Source organism: Mus pahari, chromosome 4 (assembly GCF_900095145.1).
Source record: "Mus pahari chromosome 4, PAHARI_EIJ_v1.1, whole genome shotgun sequence".
In the NCBI taxonomy this organism is placed as follows: domain Eukaryota; kingdom Metazoa; phylum Chordata; class Mammalia; order Rodentia; family Muridae; genus Mus; species Mus pahari.
Window position 1 is genome coordinate 130,342,122 of NC_034593.1, and position 17,703 is coordinate 130,359,824.

Here is a 17,703-nt window from a genome sequence, read left to right on the forward strand (position 1 = left end):
GGCAAGGCCTGGGCCAAGTAGTGGGAGTGGGTGGGTAGGGGAGCAGAGGTGGGGGGGGGGATATAGGAAACTTTCGGGATAGCATTTGAAATGTAAATAAAGAAAATAATAAAAAAAAATGCCTGGCATATATAAGCTGATCAGTATAAACACAAAGAATGGTCTTACAGATGGATGGGACTGACTTCTGATCTCTAACCAGAGGAACTCTAGGATTTATCCTTCTCCAAAATAACTATTTTCAAACTCTTGTCATACTATTTTCTTTTCTATTTCCTTGCTGTGGATTCAGATCCACTTTGCCTTTCATTTTCCACATACATTTTCTTCTATTCCTACTCCCGTAATTTGCTTCACCCCTCTCCCTACCTTACGGTTCTATCTCTTGAACAGATACCAAACAACGTACATGTCCTTCATCTCTTCTTCCTCACATTTATTCTTCACATAAATCCTAAGGTCAGGTTTCTTTATATGAGTTTTCCATGCATGCTACCAGGAAGCACAAATACCTTAGTCTAGAAAAGTTATCTTTTAAGATGGAATCCTGGGCTTAGAAATGAGGTATAGGACTATTAAAGACAGCTCTGTTGGAATAGTGAAGCCTGCAACTAATGAGGTAGATACTGAAAATCTAATGAATTATAAATTTCTTAAGAGAACCTGAGAGACTAGTTTATGTTGTTCTTTGTCAATTTGCACCTGCAAGTCCTGGGATGCAACAGTAATCAATAAATATTTGATTAAATAGGAGAGTATAATGACTGAATGATTCTGAACTGAGAATAAATTCTAGAATGAAAACATTTGCTGAAAATCAGACTGGGGCTCAGGTACAGAGATTAGTTAGATTAGTAAAATAGTGAAAATGTGTATCTGTAAAAGTTAACTGGCAGACATAATTTTGAGACAATAAAAGTCCGAACCAGGATGTTTACTTTGAAGATAATGAGATAAATTGGAAGCACCTTACAGATAGAAGCTAGAGGTTACTGGCAGTACTTCCATAGCTACCATATACATGTTTTCACTGTATCTATAACTTTATAATATGATAGATAACATTGAGCTCCATGATAAAAAGTAAAATCTATTACTTTTATTTAAGCTCACAATACAATAAAGGCTAAGTATTTTTTCTCCTAGATTAATGGATAGATTTAAATCTAAAATCAAGTTCTTTGCAGATTGGAATATAGTGTGCTGCCCTCTGTTATGCAGACACAGCCTAAATTCTAGTTATTTACATCATTCATGAGAGACATTTTGACACATTGACAGCTAGGAAAATGAAGTTTAAGAGCTCCCGTCAAAATCAAGTATAAAAATCTTGGGACAGAAGAATCACTGCAGCAAATAGATTGAATATTACTCAACATATAATTCACTACACAATATACAAATAGACTGTATATTACTCAATAGCTGAGCACAGCAGTGGCTGGGCGCTGAAATCCAAGTACAGGATGAGGAAGGAACACTGGAGATTGAGTCAACTGAGGTAACACAGAAAAAAGAATACAGAACAAGGCCAAAGCACATACATATATTGTAATATGTGATTTCACCACTGCAGTATTTCTAGTTGATATAAACTACACATTTTCAAATTATTGCACACAACAGCTATTTGCTAAATAATCAGATATATACCTATGCATTAAAGACAAATTTATATACAATCTCTCAGATGAGAAACATAAGAAATATGTACACATTTCTAACTTTATAAACCTCTGGCATATGCTTATAATCCTATAGGGCCTCTGAGTTAGAGGCCAGCCTGGCCTACATAGTGAGGTCAATGCTTGTCTGGGCATTTAGTGAGACCCTGTGTCAAATCACAAAATAATAACAAAAGTTCTTAAAGACTTCTAATAAATAAAAATTACACTATTTTCAAGTAAGAAGTTCTCATCTTACCCTGTCTAGTTCCAGTGTAAACTTCTGGTCCCACGACTGATTTGAAATGGGTTTCCAGCTAGTCTGACCAACCACAGTATTATCTAGCTTCAAAACCGCACAAACATCATCTGTAATTACAATTGTAAGTTGGGTTAAAAACTCTAAACTGTTAAAAGACAATTATCACTAATTTATAGAATGAAGAAACTGAAGACTCTTTGAAAAGGATGTTTTTATAACCAATATTGAACTGTCTGTATTTTAACTGACTTTTTTTAATATCAACAAAATTATCTATTGGTTTTGATAAAAACAAACACTAAGTGCTATTTTGCATATTTAAGAATGTATCACCCACCCTGCTTATTCCTGTATCTATATTAGTCATCTTCTGTCTTCTACTATGTTTGTTAGAGAACTTACTGCCTCAAATGATTCATCATTTTCATTCCTCTCCCATTTTCCCTCTAAACACAAGAGGCTCCTCTAGAATGCTGCCCTGTCATCTGCCTTCCCTCCTAGCTGTATGTTTAGGTGTGCTTTATTTATCAATATGTACGGTGATATCCTCAGCACGCTCCTAAATCTTACTCTTGCTTTTCCCAACAGTGACTGCATCCTATCTCAAATGCTGTCTATTCCAGCACATATCTCACTCACTAGCAAGCTCAGTTTTTACTGGTCACCAAACCATTAAAATAACCAAGATGGAATATACCAGGAGGAAAAAACCTCAGTGTCTACACCTCTTCATTTTGGTAAAAAGAATGATGGGTTTCATTCTTTCAAATGTTTTTATTTATCATGTAGTTTCATTTATTTTCAATAGAGTAAAATGTGTTTTGTTTGTTTGTTTCCTACTATAAATTTTAAAAATTTAAAATAATGACAACTGAAATCTTTGGTCCTATTTGGACACTTCCCATTTTTGCCTGTCTCCATGATAAGGCCCTTTTAATATGTGGCATGATTTTAAAAAGCACGGTTACTGAACTGGACAAGTCATCGGTTTTCAGGAGGTTGCGACTACTTCCACTTTTACTTTTACTAGTTCTGCTCATAAAAGATGATCTGTTTTCACTTGGACTCCATCCAGGTAGTGCTACGGATGTTGCTTTTGACCGTCCAGGTACATTCTCTAGGATATCTTGGCACCCCATAAGACGAACTTCCAAAGTACCTGTTAATAAACAAATATACAATAAGAACAACAATTGTAATACACAAAGTTATGTCTGTTATCTGTTCAGAAAAGGAAAAAGAGGATGATTTGCTAAAATAACAAAAACTCTTTGTACAGAGAATCTGTGAGGAAAGTACCACCCTTCTTAAGCTAAACAACTAAAAACCTTTAATTATGTTAATGGCAACAATTTTTATACAAGAAAAACCAGCACCAGTCTGATTGGTAGGATATACCTGTTACTACTCTAGAACTTGATAGGACTTTGGGAGATAGCCTATGATTCATAGAGCCTTCTAGTCCAGCCTGGGTATCATAGGAGATTAAAACAACAACAGAAGCACAATTCTTACCAAAGCTAACTCTAGGGCACAAAGTAAGTTACATAAAAACACATAATATTCCTTTTGGGGGCTGGAGAGATGACTCAGTGGTTAAGAGAACTGACTGCTTTTCCAGAGGTCCTAGGTTCAACTCCCAGCAACCACATGGTGGCTCACGACCATCTGTAAAGGGACATGATGCCCTCCTTCTGGTGTGTCTCAAGACAGCTACAGTGTATTTACATACATTAAATTAAAAAAATATATTCCTTTTTGGGTTGGGGAGATGGCTCAGAGGTTAAGAGCAATGAATGCTCTTTCAAAGGTCCTGAGTTCAAATCCCAGCAACCATATGGTGGCTCACAACCATCTGTAATGAGATCTGATGCCCTCCTTCTGGTGTGTCTAAAGTCAGCTTCAGTGTACTTACATATCATAGTAAGTAAATCTTTTAGAAAAAAAAGAACATTCCTTTTATAATCAAAGATTATGCAATTACATGGCGAAAGAACATTAGCATTCAATTAGATACAAAGAATTCTGAGTGGGAATAACAGCTGTGCTCAACTTTACATAGTACTAGTTATACAGTACACAGAAAAGTACTGAGTTTTGTACATAAATAAACCATTCCTTTTCTATTTAAAATGTAAAATTACCACTTTATTTTCCCTTTCTGACAGGATAGTCAAGTAATTATTGGCTATAAGTAATAATAAAATAACTAATTTTCTAAGAAAAATAAATAATAAATGAATTTTTTTCCAAATGAAAACAAGCAATTGTATGACTAAAGCTATTTGGACACAGGGTTTTGTCACTGCTTGGCCTAAATTTATAATTCAAAATGGTGCCTAGTGCTGAAGAGATAGCCCAGGAGTTAAGAGACTTATTTTTCTTTCAGGGGACCAAGATTCAATTCCCAACACTCACAACATAGCCAACAACTGTTTGTAACTACAGTTCAGTAATATCTGATGCCCTCTGTGTCCTCTAAGTGAATATCCTGAATGTATATAAAAACAGATATAAAAACAACACCACCAAAACACATAAAGATGGGGTTGCCATCCCACAGTCAAAAGCTCTGACCCAAAATTGTTCCTGTCTGAAGGAACTACAGGGACAAAAATGGAGAAGAGCATGAGAGAAAGGAGGTCCAGTGACAAGCTCGAATTGAGACCCAGTTCAAGAGGACACCCCTGGGCCTGACAATGTTGTTGATTCGGTGGTGTGCTTGTAGACAGGAGCCCAGTATGGCTGTCCCACCCCCACTCCCACCTCCACCCCCAGGTGCAACAAGCACCTGAGAGAGTCAGATGCAAATCCTAGCACCCTACCAATGAACAGGGGCCCTTGTGGTTGAATTGGGGAAAAGCTGGGAGAAGCTGAGGAGGAGGGTGGCCCCATGAGAAGACCAACAGTCTCAACTGACCTGGATCCCCAAGATCTCTCAGACACTGAGCCACCAACTAGGCAGCACACACCAGCTGATATGAGGCCAATGACACACACAGCAAAGGTCTGCCAGGTCTGGCCTCAGTGAGAGAAGATGAACCTAACCCTTGAGAGAGACTTGAGGCCACCAGAGAGTAGGGAAGCCTGGCAAGGTGGGGTGGGGTGGGGTAAGGGGAGGGATGGGAACATCTTCTTGGGGGAGGGGGGAGGAATGGGATGAGGAACTGTTGGAGGGCAGACCTGGAGGGGGATAACGACTGAACTGTGAAAAAAGATTTTAAAGGCATTTAATATCTTTGAAAAAAAGAGATGAGGAAGGTGTCTATTTTTGAATAAATGCTTAATAAACTATACTAGAGTGATGCATCTAGTTAAGCAAAGGTTTTTGAAGTACAGAATAAATCTGGGCTGTGCTATAATTTGTGAATATATATTTTAATTATTAATTTTATATTTTTTAAAACTTGAATCAAAGCTAACAACTCCCCTAGATAATCATAATCATAGTAGAATCAAAAAGACAATAGATACTTTTATTTTATAAATAAAATTTGAAATAATAGTTAAAAAATGTTGCCTTGATGTTCACATTTTAAACAGTACAAACACTTCAAGAAGACTATTTAGTAAAACTGTCCAGTTACATTTTTAAATAATTAAAATTTAATATTTACAGTTTTTAGTTACTATAAAGAAACTGTAAAACTTGCATTTCTAAATAAGAAGTAGGGCAAAGATCCCCAATTCAAACAATTAGAGAAAATAAAAACAAAACAAAACAAAACAAACCCACACCAACCAATCAAAGCAAGCTATGAAAGTATTGAAAGACACCAGGTCACAGGCACTGAGGGTCACTGATCCCTGAAGGATGAGAAACAAGTCCTAAGGCTGATCCTATGATGATCCCAAGACTTTCTAGGACATGCTCCCTTTCGGGGAATCCAAATCTTAAGGAGACCAAGACAGCTAGAGAGATCCTTAGGTCCCCATGCTCCCTTCTATCACATTCACTCAGGTACTAGCCAGTTCCTGTCTGAGAATGAAACACCAGAGGCAGGGAAGGAGGCCCTAAGAAAAGACTAGAAAGAACAATATTCTCTATACAGGTAGAACAGTGATCCCACCAACCACAAGTAAAAAAACTCGGATTCACAGCATGCTACAGGGAGTATTCAGAAAGATTTTTGTTGCAATAGTAAAAGGTAATTACTCCCAAATGACATTCTTGTACACAGCAGACCCTAAAAATTATACATACAAGATCAAACTCTTCCTACGTAGCTGCATCCTAGAACAAGCTAGAATACTTACTTGGCAAGGCAAACTCTGCAATGCCTGCCAGCCAAAGACTATCAGGTGAGTCTGTTTTGTATCACTACATTAAACATTAACACATAATGACTTAAAGAGACTTGAAGTAGATGTCACAGTTAGCAGACAAGGACATCAAAATAATTATATCTATATTCCATCTGTTCAAAGGTTGAACAGAGACATGGAAGAAATGAAAAAGTCCCAAAGTACAAAATTTCTAGAGACAGAAAGGACATTTGTCTAAAATTTAAAAACTATGCACTGGATGGAGTTGGTGGCTGTTCGAGCACTGTAAAAAAAAAGGTTGCCTAAGTTAAAGACAACAGCATCAGAAAGGCTTAAGACATCAGGGGAAAGAACTACCCATATGTGAATTATGATTTAACTTAGAACATGTAAGTTTAACTGACACTTGATAAAAAGCAAACAAATAGGTATTTTTAAAAGTTGGCTTAAAGCTCTCAAAATTTTATGAAGATTATAAGCACAAAAAGTTCATGAATACCAAGTCAAAGAATTATAAAGTGTGTTTTAATTTTTCAAAATGAGATAAACAGAAAACACTACAGGCAGCAATAAAATAACACCACATACAGAAGAACAGAGATTAGGATAACAGGAGTTTTCTCATTGGAAACAAGAGCAAAACTATATTCAATATGTATATCTGATGCCCAAAACACTCCTGTAATACTGTCCTAAGAAGTGAGTACTGGTCACAATGGTACAAAGATATGTATTTATTAAGAAAGTCATTAACCTGTATACTTAAGATGGGAGAGTCCCACAGAATAACTAGGCAGTAACAAACTTGTTAAGGTGGAAAGGATACCAGTTTCCATCTTTGTTCCCAGTTTGTTAGGTTGTGGAGCAACAATAGAAGCTTAAGCAGAGTGATTATGCTTTCTGTTTCCCTGTTAGTTTTAAAGCAACAACTTGTTGTGATTGTGTTTTATTTGTATTGTTGTTGTAATAGAAAACTCTCATTTCCAGTAAATACTCAGCTGTAAAAGTTTCCTGGGGAAACTGAAAACATCTGGTTACTCCTTCAAATCCTGGTGGCTTATTAAATATTTCATTAATTTCCATATATCAGGACATGACAATGCTTACCACCTGTTTTCATTTAGGGCAAAAAAATTCCAGAGGGAGTTAAGATCTTTATTAAAATATCTAGAGGTTTTATTCTTTTATGAGATGGCATAATTACAACTGCTTATAACCACATTAGAAATAGGGTAAAACTGCATAAACTTCGCCTTCATAAACCATAATACAAAAATGTAATACAAGTGAATCTAAAAACTAAATGTATTCATAAGCAGTAGCCATGAATTCTATTAGAACAAGTAAATACGTTTTTTCCTAATTCAGTATTGCAACAGGTATTGCAATTTGAAAATGAGGTCTTCTATGTGATCCAGCCTGATCTGGAACCCTTGATCCTCCTCTCTCAGCCTCCAGGGTTGGGATTACTAGTATGCACCACTCTGCTGAGAGAAAATGTCAATAAATTCTATAGAAAACAAAACTATGATACAAAAACAAAAAGTTGAATTCCCCCGTAAAAACAAAATCCAAAAGAGTCTTCACCATGAAAGCTGCTGAGAAGGGAAGTTAAGGAAAATTGTTTACATTTCTGTGAAAAGACACAAGCTAGAAGAACCAAAGACGAACGACAGCAGTGAACAGGTGACACAAATAACATACACAGCACATACTAAGGTGAATACCAGGAGTTTCTGGTTTATAATTCCTTCTGAAACGTCACTTATGAATTAAGACAAATACCTAAAACCATCATAACTTCTTAAAAAGCAATCATGTACAAAAATGTAATTTAAAACAGCAGAAAGAAGGGGAAGTTGTGCTGGGCGTGGTGGCACGTGCCTTTAATCCCAGCATTTGGGAGGCAGAGGCAGGCAGATTTCTGAGTTTGAGGTTACCCTGGCCTACAAAGTGGGTTCCAGGACATCCAAGGCTATACAGAGAAACCCTGTCTCAAAAAACCAAAAAAAAAAAAAAAAAAAAAGAAGGGGAAGTTGCACCTGTATAGAGCAGTTTTTGTAGGTATTATAAACATGTAAGCATGCACGCATTCACACTCATATACACAGGAGTGCATGCATATACACACAAGTACTCATGCTCACACAGCAATCACCTCTAAAAGACTACACATTTTATAACTCAAAGTATGACATCCCAGAAAAAGACAAGCTGTAGAGCTGGGAGTGGTGGTAAATATCTATAGTCCCTGAACCTGGGAGAAGGGAGAAGAACAAAATCATTTAAAACAAACAAACAAAAAAGGTGAGGGGCTGCCTGACAGGCTTGTAGATTGGAGACAAGGCAGGGACTGACAGGTACAGAAGGGAAATATAATAGCAGATAACCATCATTATCTATACCTGGAAAATGTGCACAAAGAGTGAGCTATATATACTATGGACCTCAGATCATAATGATGTGCCAGTGCAGACTCACCAACTAAAAAAAAATATCTGTGATGCATGCCATAACTTTACTACTCAAAAGTATTACCATAAGACCAGTGCCATCTTGGAAAACTGAGTGACTGCATCAAAACATTACACCCCTAAAACACAAATGAGAAAAAGACAGGGAAAAAACGTACACCTAAATACATCTGTGCCAGTTTAGTTTGAGATGTTTGTAGCAGGGGAAGTGATGAATACATAGAAATTGGGCTTATGAAGGATCTATTACTTGTACAAATTCTGTATATGCCTATTATAATGTCTCTAAGAAAATCAGGTAATTAATTAAAACTAATTAATAAGTGAAAGACAAATGAGAGAATAAGATTAGAAAAATCTACAAAGAAGTCATATCATAGAAAAAAGATCATTTGCAGACCAAATAGCAAAATGGCAGAGGCAAAAGTTTTATTTAAAAAATTTTTAAATTATATTAACTGATGGATTGTTTGTGTGTTCATGTATGTATGCATGCATGCATGCATGTGTGTGTTTATATACCATAGGACATCTTGTAAAATAAATTATCTTACAGGCTCTCAATTATGCTCTGAGACAGGGGTCTCATATTTGCACAGGCTGGCTTCACTCTCTAGTAAGCACCTTTGTTATATTCAAGAGGTTTTTACCCTTAGTTTATGGGAGGGAAATCTAAGCCTTTTGAACTGTTGTCAGTATAGAAAGCTCTGTTACTTGTGGTGGTCCCTCAGACCACACTGGAGTTTATGCTAACAAGGTGCCACACAGTAGGTCTCAAGACAGCTTCATGAGGGAGGAAGACATTCCTAGAAAGACTAATCATAATATTAGGGGTTGGGACTTTGAGTCATCTAAGACTGATGTCCTGACCTCCTATGCAGGGCAATTTCCCTCACATGGTAATGATTCATGTAGTCACACCCACATACTAAAGTCCCAATAACATGAGGACATCTAAAGCTCAAGAGAACTGCCTGGGTGGTGAAAGATACTGACCTAAGAACCAGAGTGCCTGTTTAAGGCCCTCCGAGGTCTTGCATTTTGCCTTTGGCTCATCCCACTCCCCTCTCCCCCACCCCCTTTAAATTATTTTTGTAGTTTAGTATACTAATGAGCTTCATTCCGGCCTTTTCTTTCTTTTTTTTTTATTTTTTAAAGATTTATTTATTTTATACATATGAGTACACCACCATTGCTCTCTTCAGGCACACCAGAAGAGGGCATCAGACCCCATTACAGATGGTTGTGAGCCACCATGTGGTTGCTGGGAATTGAACTCAGGACCTTTGGAGGAGTAGTTGTTGCTCTTAATGGCTGAGCCATCTCTCCAGCCCCTGTTCCGGCCTTTTCAAACACGTGTGTGACTATACCTTATGCTCGCTCACTTCCTTCCCAGTTCTTCCTGGCCCCTTGACTGGTTCCCTTCATTTCACCCTCTTCTGCTTTATTACATATCTTTTCATTTTTCTCTTCTTCTACCCTCTTTTCAGAGATCTTTATCCATTCTCACAATCCCTTTTCTGGTTTTATCTCTTACGCACATACAACATACTCTTAAATCTATGTTCCCCATGTAAGATAAAACATGTGGTATTTGTCTGAGTCTAATTTGTATCCCTTATAATAAAGCTGTAATGGAAAGTATAGTCCTACATGAGTTTGGCTAAATTGTCTCAGAGAATGGAACCTAAGGCATCTGTCAGAAGTACAGATGACCTAGAATCTGTTGTATATGAATATGTCTGAAGTAAGGGCAAGCACATAGAATAAGCATATAAAGTTTAACATAATTTCCAATAATTAGCATTAGAATTATTATATATTACTGGCGGTTAATATAAATGTAAATGGATAAAACTATATAGTTATAAGATACTGACATGAGATATTAAAATGATCCAATTCCACCTTAACACAAAGATTCATATTATATCCAAATATACATTTCATTAATATAGAAAAGGATATTTGCTTCACATAGTAACCATAGGAGAGTCTGGAGATGTCTTACTTAATATCAGACAAGATAGACTTGCTATCAGTTTTTTTTTTTTTAAAGACAAAAAAGAAGTCAATTCATGAGAAAGATATAACAATTACATACATAGAAACAACAGAGCCAAAAACTGAAGCAAACACAGAGCTAAAAGAAGAAATAGAGACAGCTCCAGAAAACCAGCCAGGAATCTCTACCCCACTTTCAATAATGGCCCTACTAGCATAGCTATAATAATTTGAAAACCAACAACAGCAAAGGAAATAACAAGTGCTTGTGAGGATGCAAAGAACCTCTACATGCATTGTTTTGGAGAATATTAAGTTGCATAACACCTGTCAAAGTTTGATGACTGTTCAAATTTTAAATAGAAAACAATCATATGACCTAGCAAGCACATTGCTAGATGTGTGTCCTTCTAGATTGAAAACAGGTGTTCAAAAAAAAAGCTTAGATAGGTATTATTCACAATATCCTGCTGGTAAAAATGAACCTAAGTATCCAAAACAGAACGTGCTATAAAACGATAACATGGACATCATTCAGTCAAACGATGAATAAGTGTGATCTGTGAAATGAGGGTTTTACTAAGCTATCCAGGCAAGCCTTGAACCTGTAACCTCCTGCTTTAGTATCCCATGTAGCTAAGTTTACATGCTGTGCCATCAGCCCCAGCAAATAGTAAAGTTTACTATATGAACCTAAAATATAATTGAAGGAAAGTCCTGTACATATGTCTCTGACTCCAACTATTAATCCATACTCTGATATAATCAAAAACAAGGGAGTTACATGCTACGTACCAGTTAGCGCTGCTGGCTTGGACAGTGTGCTATACTGGCTCTGTGTGGACAACATGCTCTGTCGTGGACTCAGGGTTGGTGATGCAACAAGTGAAAGCTCCTCAATGACGACACTGCTTTTGGGGTGATTCTTGGGGAGTTCATTTAACCTTTGCTCTAGTGAATACTTTAAAAGGTCCAACTTCTGACTTGATTCATTAAATCTCGCTTGTGCCTTGTTAGGAAAAGAGATATTGTTGTCATTTAAGCCAGGATATTCTTCAAATAACATAATAAACGGCTAAAAATTGTTTTTAAAATTACTTCTGAAAGCGCTTTTCTGTCTGTTACTTTTCCTGAGCCAAGTAATTTCATGACATTCTTTGCACCTTCGGCTACTGCGAATTCTATCTTAAAATGATGTCTTAATTCTTCCATCCGAAGCTCAAGAGGGCTTATCACAGGTTTTGCTAGGAGGAAAAAGAAAGAAAATTTACTTATTAATTGAATCATTTTAATCTACTGATTAAAAAAATCAGGAGAAAGAAATGAAATATTGATAAAAACACAATAGTAATAAGAAATAAAAGGTTGAAATAGAGTGATGCTTTACCCAGCCATTATACATGTAAATCACACATCTGTCAAAAGGATTTAGATCCGAAGACACTGCTATATATAACTTAAAGAGATGGAGACATAGTGGTTTCCACACTAGCAAGTAGGGACACAACCACCCCTGGAACAAAGTGTTTGAAGGAAAAACAGAGTCTGTACTGATAATATAAGACTTTTGTTCTTGTCAATATTTCCTAAACAGTATAACAATTTGTATTGTGTTTACATCGCAGTAGTTACGATAAGCAACCCCCAGATAATTTTAAAGTATATCAGAGAATGCACAAATATTCTCTGCAGATACTATGATTTATTCCACTTACGACTTGAGAATTCATAGAACTGGGGACCTGAACCCCATCTGAAAATACTGAAAGACAATCATAGTTTCTGGCTCTACTTTAAACAACTAGCTCAAGAGTCTCACTGGAATAAAAAAAATAAAAAAGGAAAAATGCTAAATAAAAAAATACTTTTAAATAGCTACCCACTTCTTAAAACATTAGTTAAAAAATATCTGACTGCTTATTGAAATATAGAAATATGTTCTACATATGTAAGACAAAGGGCAAATAGCTGAGAGCAACCATCCCAAGTAAAAGTAAACAAAACCAACCTCCCAAACCGAAATTTTTCTTCCCCTTTAACGCTGCGTGATTGCCTCCTTTCCCTTTTTAATATTTTTTTATGTTTTTAAAGATTTATTTTTCTATTTTATGTGCATAAAATTTTTTTTTTTGCTTGCATGTATGTATGTGCATCACATGCATGAATGGTGTCACCAGAGGGCAGAAAGGGTCTTGAATCCCTGGGACTGGAGTTAGAGATGGTTGTGAGCTGTTGTATATGCTGGGAATCAAACCCAGGTTCTCTGCAAGAGAAACAAGTGCTTTTAACTGGTAAGCTGATTCTATTGCCCCCAACTGCCTCTTTTTTAATGACATTTATTTAGCACCCTAAGCTTGTAAAAGACCACAAAATTTAAGTGTACTGCATCACCATTATCAAAAGCCAGCTCATTGGTCTGGACAGCCTGAAGAATCTGCATCCGGATGACTTCTATTTTTGTTTTGCTATCCTGTAGCAGTTGCTGCGCTGTACCATGGAGTTTCCGATCCTATCAAAAAATGAAAAGGTAAGCAGAGAAAAGGATCACTCTTTCTTATATTCTGAAAAGATCAACTGATAACCTAGCAATTGAAAGGGTTAAAAGAACTATTTACAATCTAATAATAATGTTTTTTAAAGACTTACTATGGAGCTTTTGTTGGCCTGGAACAGAGACTCACCTGCCTCTGCCTCCTGCAGTGGTGGAATTAAAGATATGTGCCACCATGTCCAGCTTCTAATGAATTAATCTTTTTATTTTTTTATTTTTTTTATTTTTCAAGACAGGGTTTCCCTGTGTAGCCCTGGCTGTCCTGGCACTCACTCTGTAAACCAGGCTGGCTTGAACTCAGAAATCCACCTGCCTCTGCCTCCCAAGTGCTGGGATTAAAGGTGTGCACCACCACTGCCCGGCCTAATGAATAATATTAAACACACACACACACACACACACACACACACACACACACACACACACACACACCCCTCACCAAGATTTTAAACTGTTACAGAAAAACAACTTTCTGGTTCAGATAACTTGAGAGAAAATAAATGAATCTTACTGATTGATTGATTGATTGATTGACTGATCACATTGCTGGGGACTGAATCCAGGACCTTATCCATAAAAGGTAAGTATTCTACCATTCACTTGGCTACAGGTACAAAATGTTTGATTCATATATAAATATATTAAAATGACCAGTATAAGCAGAGTGGTATATCCATAATCTTCTATGTATGCTTTTAGTGTATATGAGTCATGAAGGAACCTAAAAGCTACACCTCTAACATATTTTTCAATACACACTATTATTAATTCTGTGATGCTGAGCCTCATTCAGCACTGAGCTAAACCCAGTCTCACAGTGTATATATTAACCAGTTTTCAAGCTATATTTTAAATCTCTATAGACCTACTCATCTGCTCTAAACACTTGTAGCCCGGGACCCACTTATTCCCATTTCTCCTCTCACCTTGTTCTAGTACAAGGGTTCTATTTATTCAACTTTCTTTTCAAGAGTCCACATACAAACGAAATCATACACCATTTTTCTTTCTAAGCCTGGCAAATTTCGCTTGTCATGAAGTCCTCTGGGTTTAGGTATATTGTTACAAATATAAAGATGTCACAATTTAAAATTAAAACTTAAGAGTTTCTCTGTGTAGGTCTAGCTGCCCTGCAACTTGCTCGATAGATCAGGGTGGCTTCAAACTCAGATATCTGCTTGCCTCTGCCTCCCAAGTGCTGGAATTAAAAGCATACATCATGCCATGTGAAAAATTAAAATTTATTGTTGTGTTTGTTGTTGGTGGTGGTGGTGGTAGTGGTGGTGGTGGTGGTGATGGTGGTGGTGGTGGTGTGTGTGTGTGTGTGTAGGCATGAATGTAGTGGTCTGAGGACAACTTTTGGGAAGTCTAGCATCGGCTTCTAACCCTGCACTCAGATCACAGTTGCACAGCAAGCGCTTTCATCTGCCCAGTCCCCAGACGCTCTTCTTTTTAAAGGTAGCATAGTATTTCATTGCAGTTACATGTATATCATACAATTTATCTATTCAGCAGGTAGTAGATACTTTTTGAATATTAGTAATACTTTTAAAAATTCAAAATTGCTATTTTTCTCATCATTGTTTTAACCTAAAGAGGATAAATGTTACTTTAGTACGATCAATAATAACTCTTAAAATCAGAAGCACAGTATCCAATGTTTACCTTAGTAATGAAACTTCAAACAAATTTTAAAAATTCTTCCTGTCTTATTAAATTTTATTTAATGACTGGAGCGACTGCTCAGCAGTTAAGAGCATGCTACTTTCACAGAGAATCAGAGTTCAATGCTGAGCACACATGCTAGACAGCTCATAATCACCTATCACACCAGTTCAAGGGCACCCATTGCTTCTTCTTGCCTCTGTGGGCTCCTGGACTGTCATGTATACACCCACCTACATATCCATATAATTAAAACAATTAATGTAAATCTTTAAATTTGAGTTACAAGTTCAGAGAGTGTCAAATACATGAGTAAATATCAATCAGACATAATATTTGTGTTCCCTTAGACAAAAGAACATGAAACAGAAAAAAAATTTTTCCTTTTCTTTTGCTTCTTGAGTGTTAAGAACATGTTTGCTCTGAAACTCGTAATTTAATCTGACATGAATCAAACTGTCTCATATGTGAAAATAACTACTTTCTGAAAGCTATTAGTTTCTTCTAGACTGTAAATGGAGATTGCTCTCTGAATACAGAGCTTCAGCATTAGATAATACTAAAATTATACCGTCCACTACATAATTATAGTTAAAAATATTTTAGAGCAACAAAGGAATGGTTCAGTATCTCAACTTTAAATGTAAAATTATCACTACTAAGAAAACTATGTAATACTGTGCTTTTCAATAAAGCCATCACCTTCATTATTTTAGCACTATGATAATAGTTTTCTCTCTCCCTCCCTTCTCCTTCATCTCATGTGAGACAGCGTCTTATGTATCCAAGGCTGATATTAGACTCCTTATGTAACTGAGGATGGCCTTGAGTCTCTAATCTTGTCTCCAACATGCCTGCTTTATGCAGTGCTAGGGACTGAAAGAGGATTGTGTGCATGCCCGGCAAGCACTGTACCAACCAAACTATGTTCTCAGCCCAGGGCTCTGTAAACTATTTTAATACAATAGTCAAGGAAAACACTTAAGGCTTCATTTGAAAACCAAATGGATTTCTCGCCCAGATTAGTTTTAGAAGACCTACACAAATGTCACAGTGTACAGAGCCTTTTAAAACTGACTTTGGACATCACCTACCATCTTTAGGAGTGTATAGTTAACTACATACCAGTTTTAGGCTTTCCAGTATTTATTAAATTTTTGTTGTGAGTTTTGTGCTTTTAGACATTCAATGGATTTTTATTGAGCATCTATTATGTAGAAAGCAATGGACAAAGCTGGCTCAGGGTATACAGGCTGGTTTACATACTTGAGAACTGCTGACTTTTATGTTGATAAAGCCTTTGGGAGATTTTCATTATTTATTAGGGTTAGCTATAGAAACTGCCAATATTTAACTTATTTTGAACTTAAAAAAACTTCTTATGGTTCGACCTAATAGACTAATTAAAGTGAATACTAACAATAAGCATTTTACAATGCTTGATAATCATTTTTGAATGTATATTTCATATTGTAAGCAAAAAATAACTATACATTTTATATTTTCAACTTTCACATTGTTCTTTTTTTCTTTTATTGAAAATAGATACTTCTCAACAGGAGGAAGGATTGCAGCTTCCACAGGAAGACCAACCACACCAACTAACTTGAGAGCCCTTGAGGCTTTCAGGACAATGAACCACCAACCAAAGAACATACACGGGCTGGAACTAGGCCTCCCCACACATATGTAGCAGATGTGCACCTTGGTCTTCATGTGGGTCCCAAACAACTGGAGCAGGGGCTGTCCCAAAAGCTGCTGCCTGTCTGTGGGATATGTTCTTCTAGCTGGGCTGCCTTGTCTGGCCTCAGTGGGAGAGGATGTGACTAGACCCTCAGAGATCTGATGTGCTGGGGTTGGGGAATGACAAGTGGGGAGGAGAAGTGGAAGAGGGGCAGCAAGTGGGATGTAAAGTGAATAAGTTAAAATAAATAAATAGATGGATGTTTACACACACACACACACACACACACACCACAGAGAGAGAGAGAGAGAGAGAGAGAGAGAGAGAGAGAGAGAGAGAGAGAGAGAGAGAGAAACAGATTCTTCTTCCACACAATACATCCTGACCACAGTTTCCCCTCCCTACACTCCACACTCCTCTTAGCTCCCCAAGGTTACCTCCAGATACACTCTCTCAGTTTCCATTCAGAAAAGAGGACGTCTCCAAGAGACAACTACCCAACAGCCTAATACAACAAAACAAAATACAATAAGACAAGGCAAAAGCCCTCATATCAAAGCTGGACAAGTATTTATTGTTCTTTACTTAATAAAAAACATTTGACAAGGCACAGTAGTGCAAGCCTTTAATCCCAACCCTTAGGAAGTAAGACAAACAGATCTCTGAGTTCAAGGCCTGGACAACACATTAAGTTCCAGCCACCCATAGCTATATAGTGAGAAACTGCCTCAAATAGATGGATAGATGGATGGATAGATAGATGAATTAATAAATGAAATTTAAAAACACTGTTCTGGGGGAGCCATGCTGGAATAACACATATTGTACAAATATACAACTATGAAATAATTGAGCCCATTAATATATTAACTTTTCTATCATATTTGTAGCTTACTTTCCATATGTTAATTACCACCATATACTGTTAAAATTTAAAATATGGTCTATACAAATCCTGACCCATGAAGCTTTTAGTTTGAATGGGAGGCAAAGGGTTATTTCCCAATTAGCAAAAAGTATGCTAAGGCTTGGGAATACAAAGGGAGGAAATCATTGTAAAGAACCGTAGATTTTAATTAATGGATTTGTGTACTATCTGAATATAAGGACTGGGCATGTCTCCTTAACAAACC

General features: G+C 36.7%; 1 protein-coding gene across 4 annotated transcripts in view; it reads right to left on the minus strand.

The window, feature by feature from the left end:
• Pkn2 (protein kinase N2) overlaps positions 1-17,703 on the minus strand; it is a 100,346-nt gene that overhangs the window by 26,916 nt on the left and 55,727 nt on the right. For all 4 annotated transcript variants that reach the window (XM_021195635.1, XM_029537257.1, XM_029537255.1 and 1 more), the window contains 5 exons: positions 13,062-13,179; positions 11,769-11,914; positions 11,466-11,679; positions 2,900-3,085; positions 1,924-2,033 (listed from right to left, as the gene is read on the minus strand). In XM_021195635.1, coding sequence (XP_021051294.1) covers positions 1,924-2,033; positions 2,900-3,085; positions 11,466-11,679; positions 11,769-11,914; positions 13,062-13,179 — 774 coding nt within the window. The remainder of the gene's footprint in view (positions 1-1,923; positions 2,034-2,899; positions 3,086-11,465; positions 11,680-11,768; positions 11,915-13,061; positions 13,180-17,703) is intronic.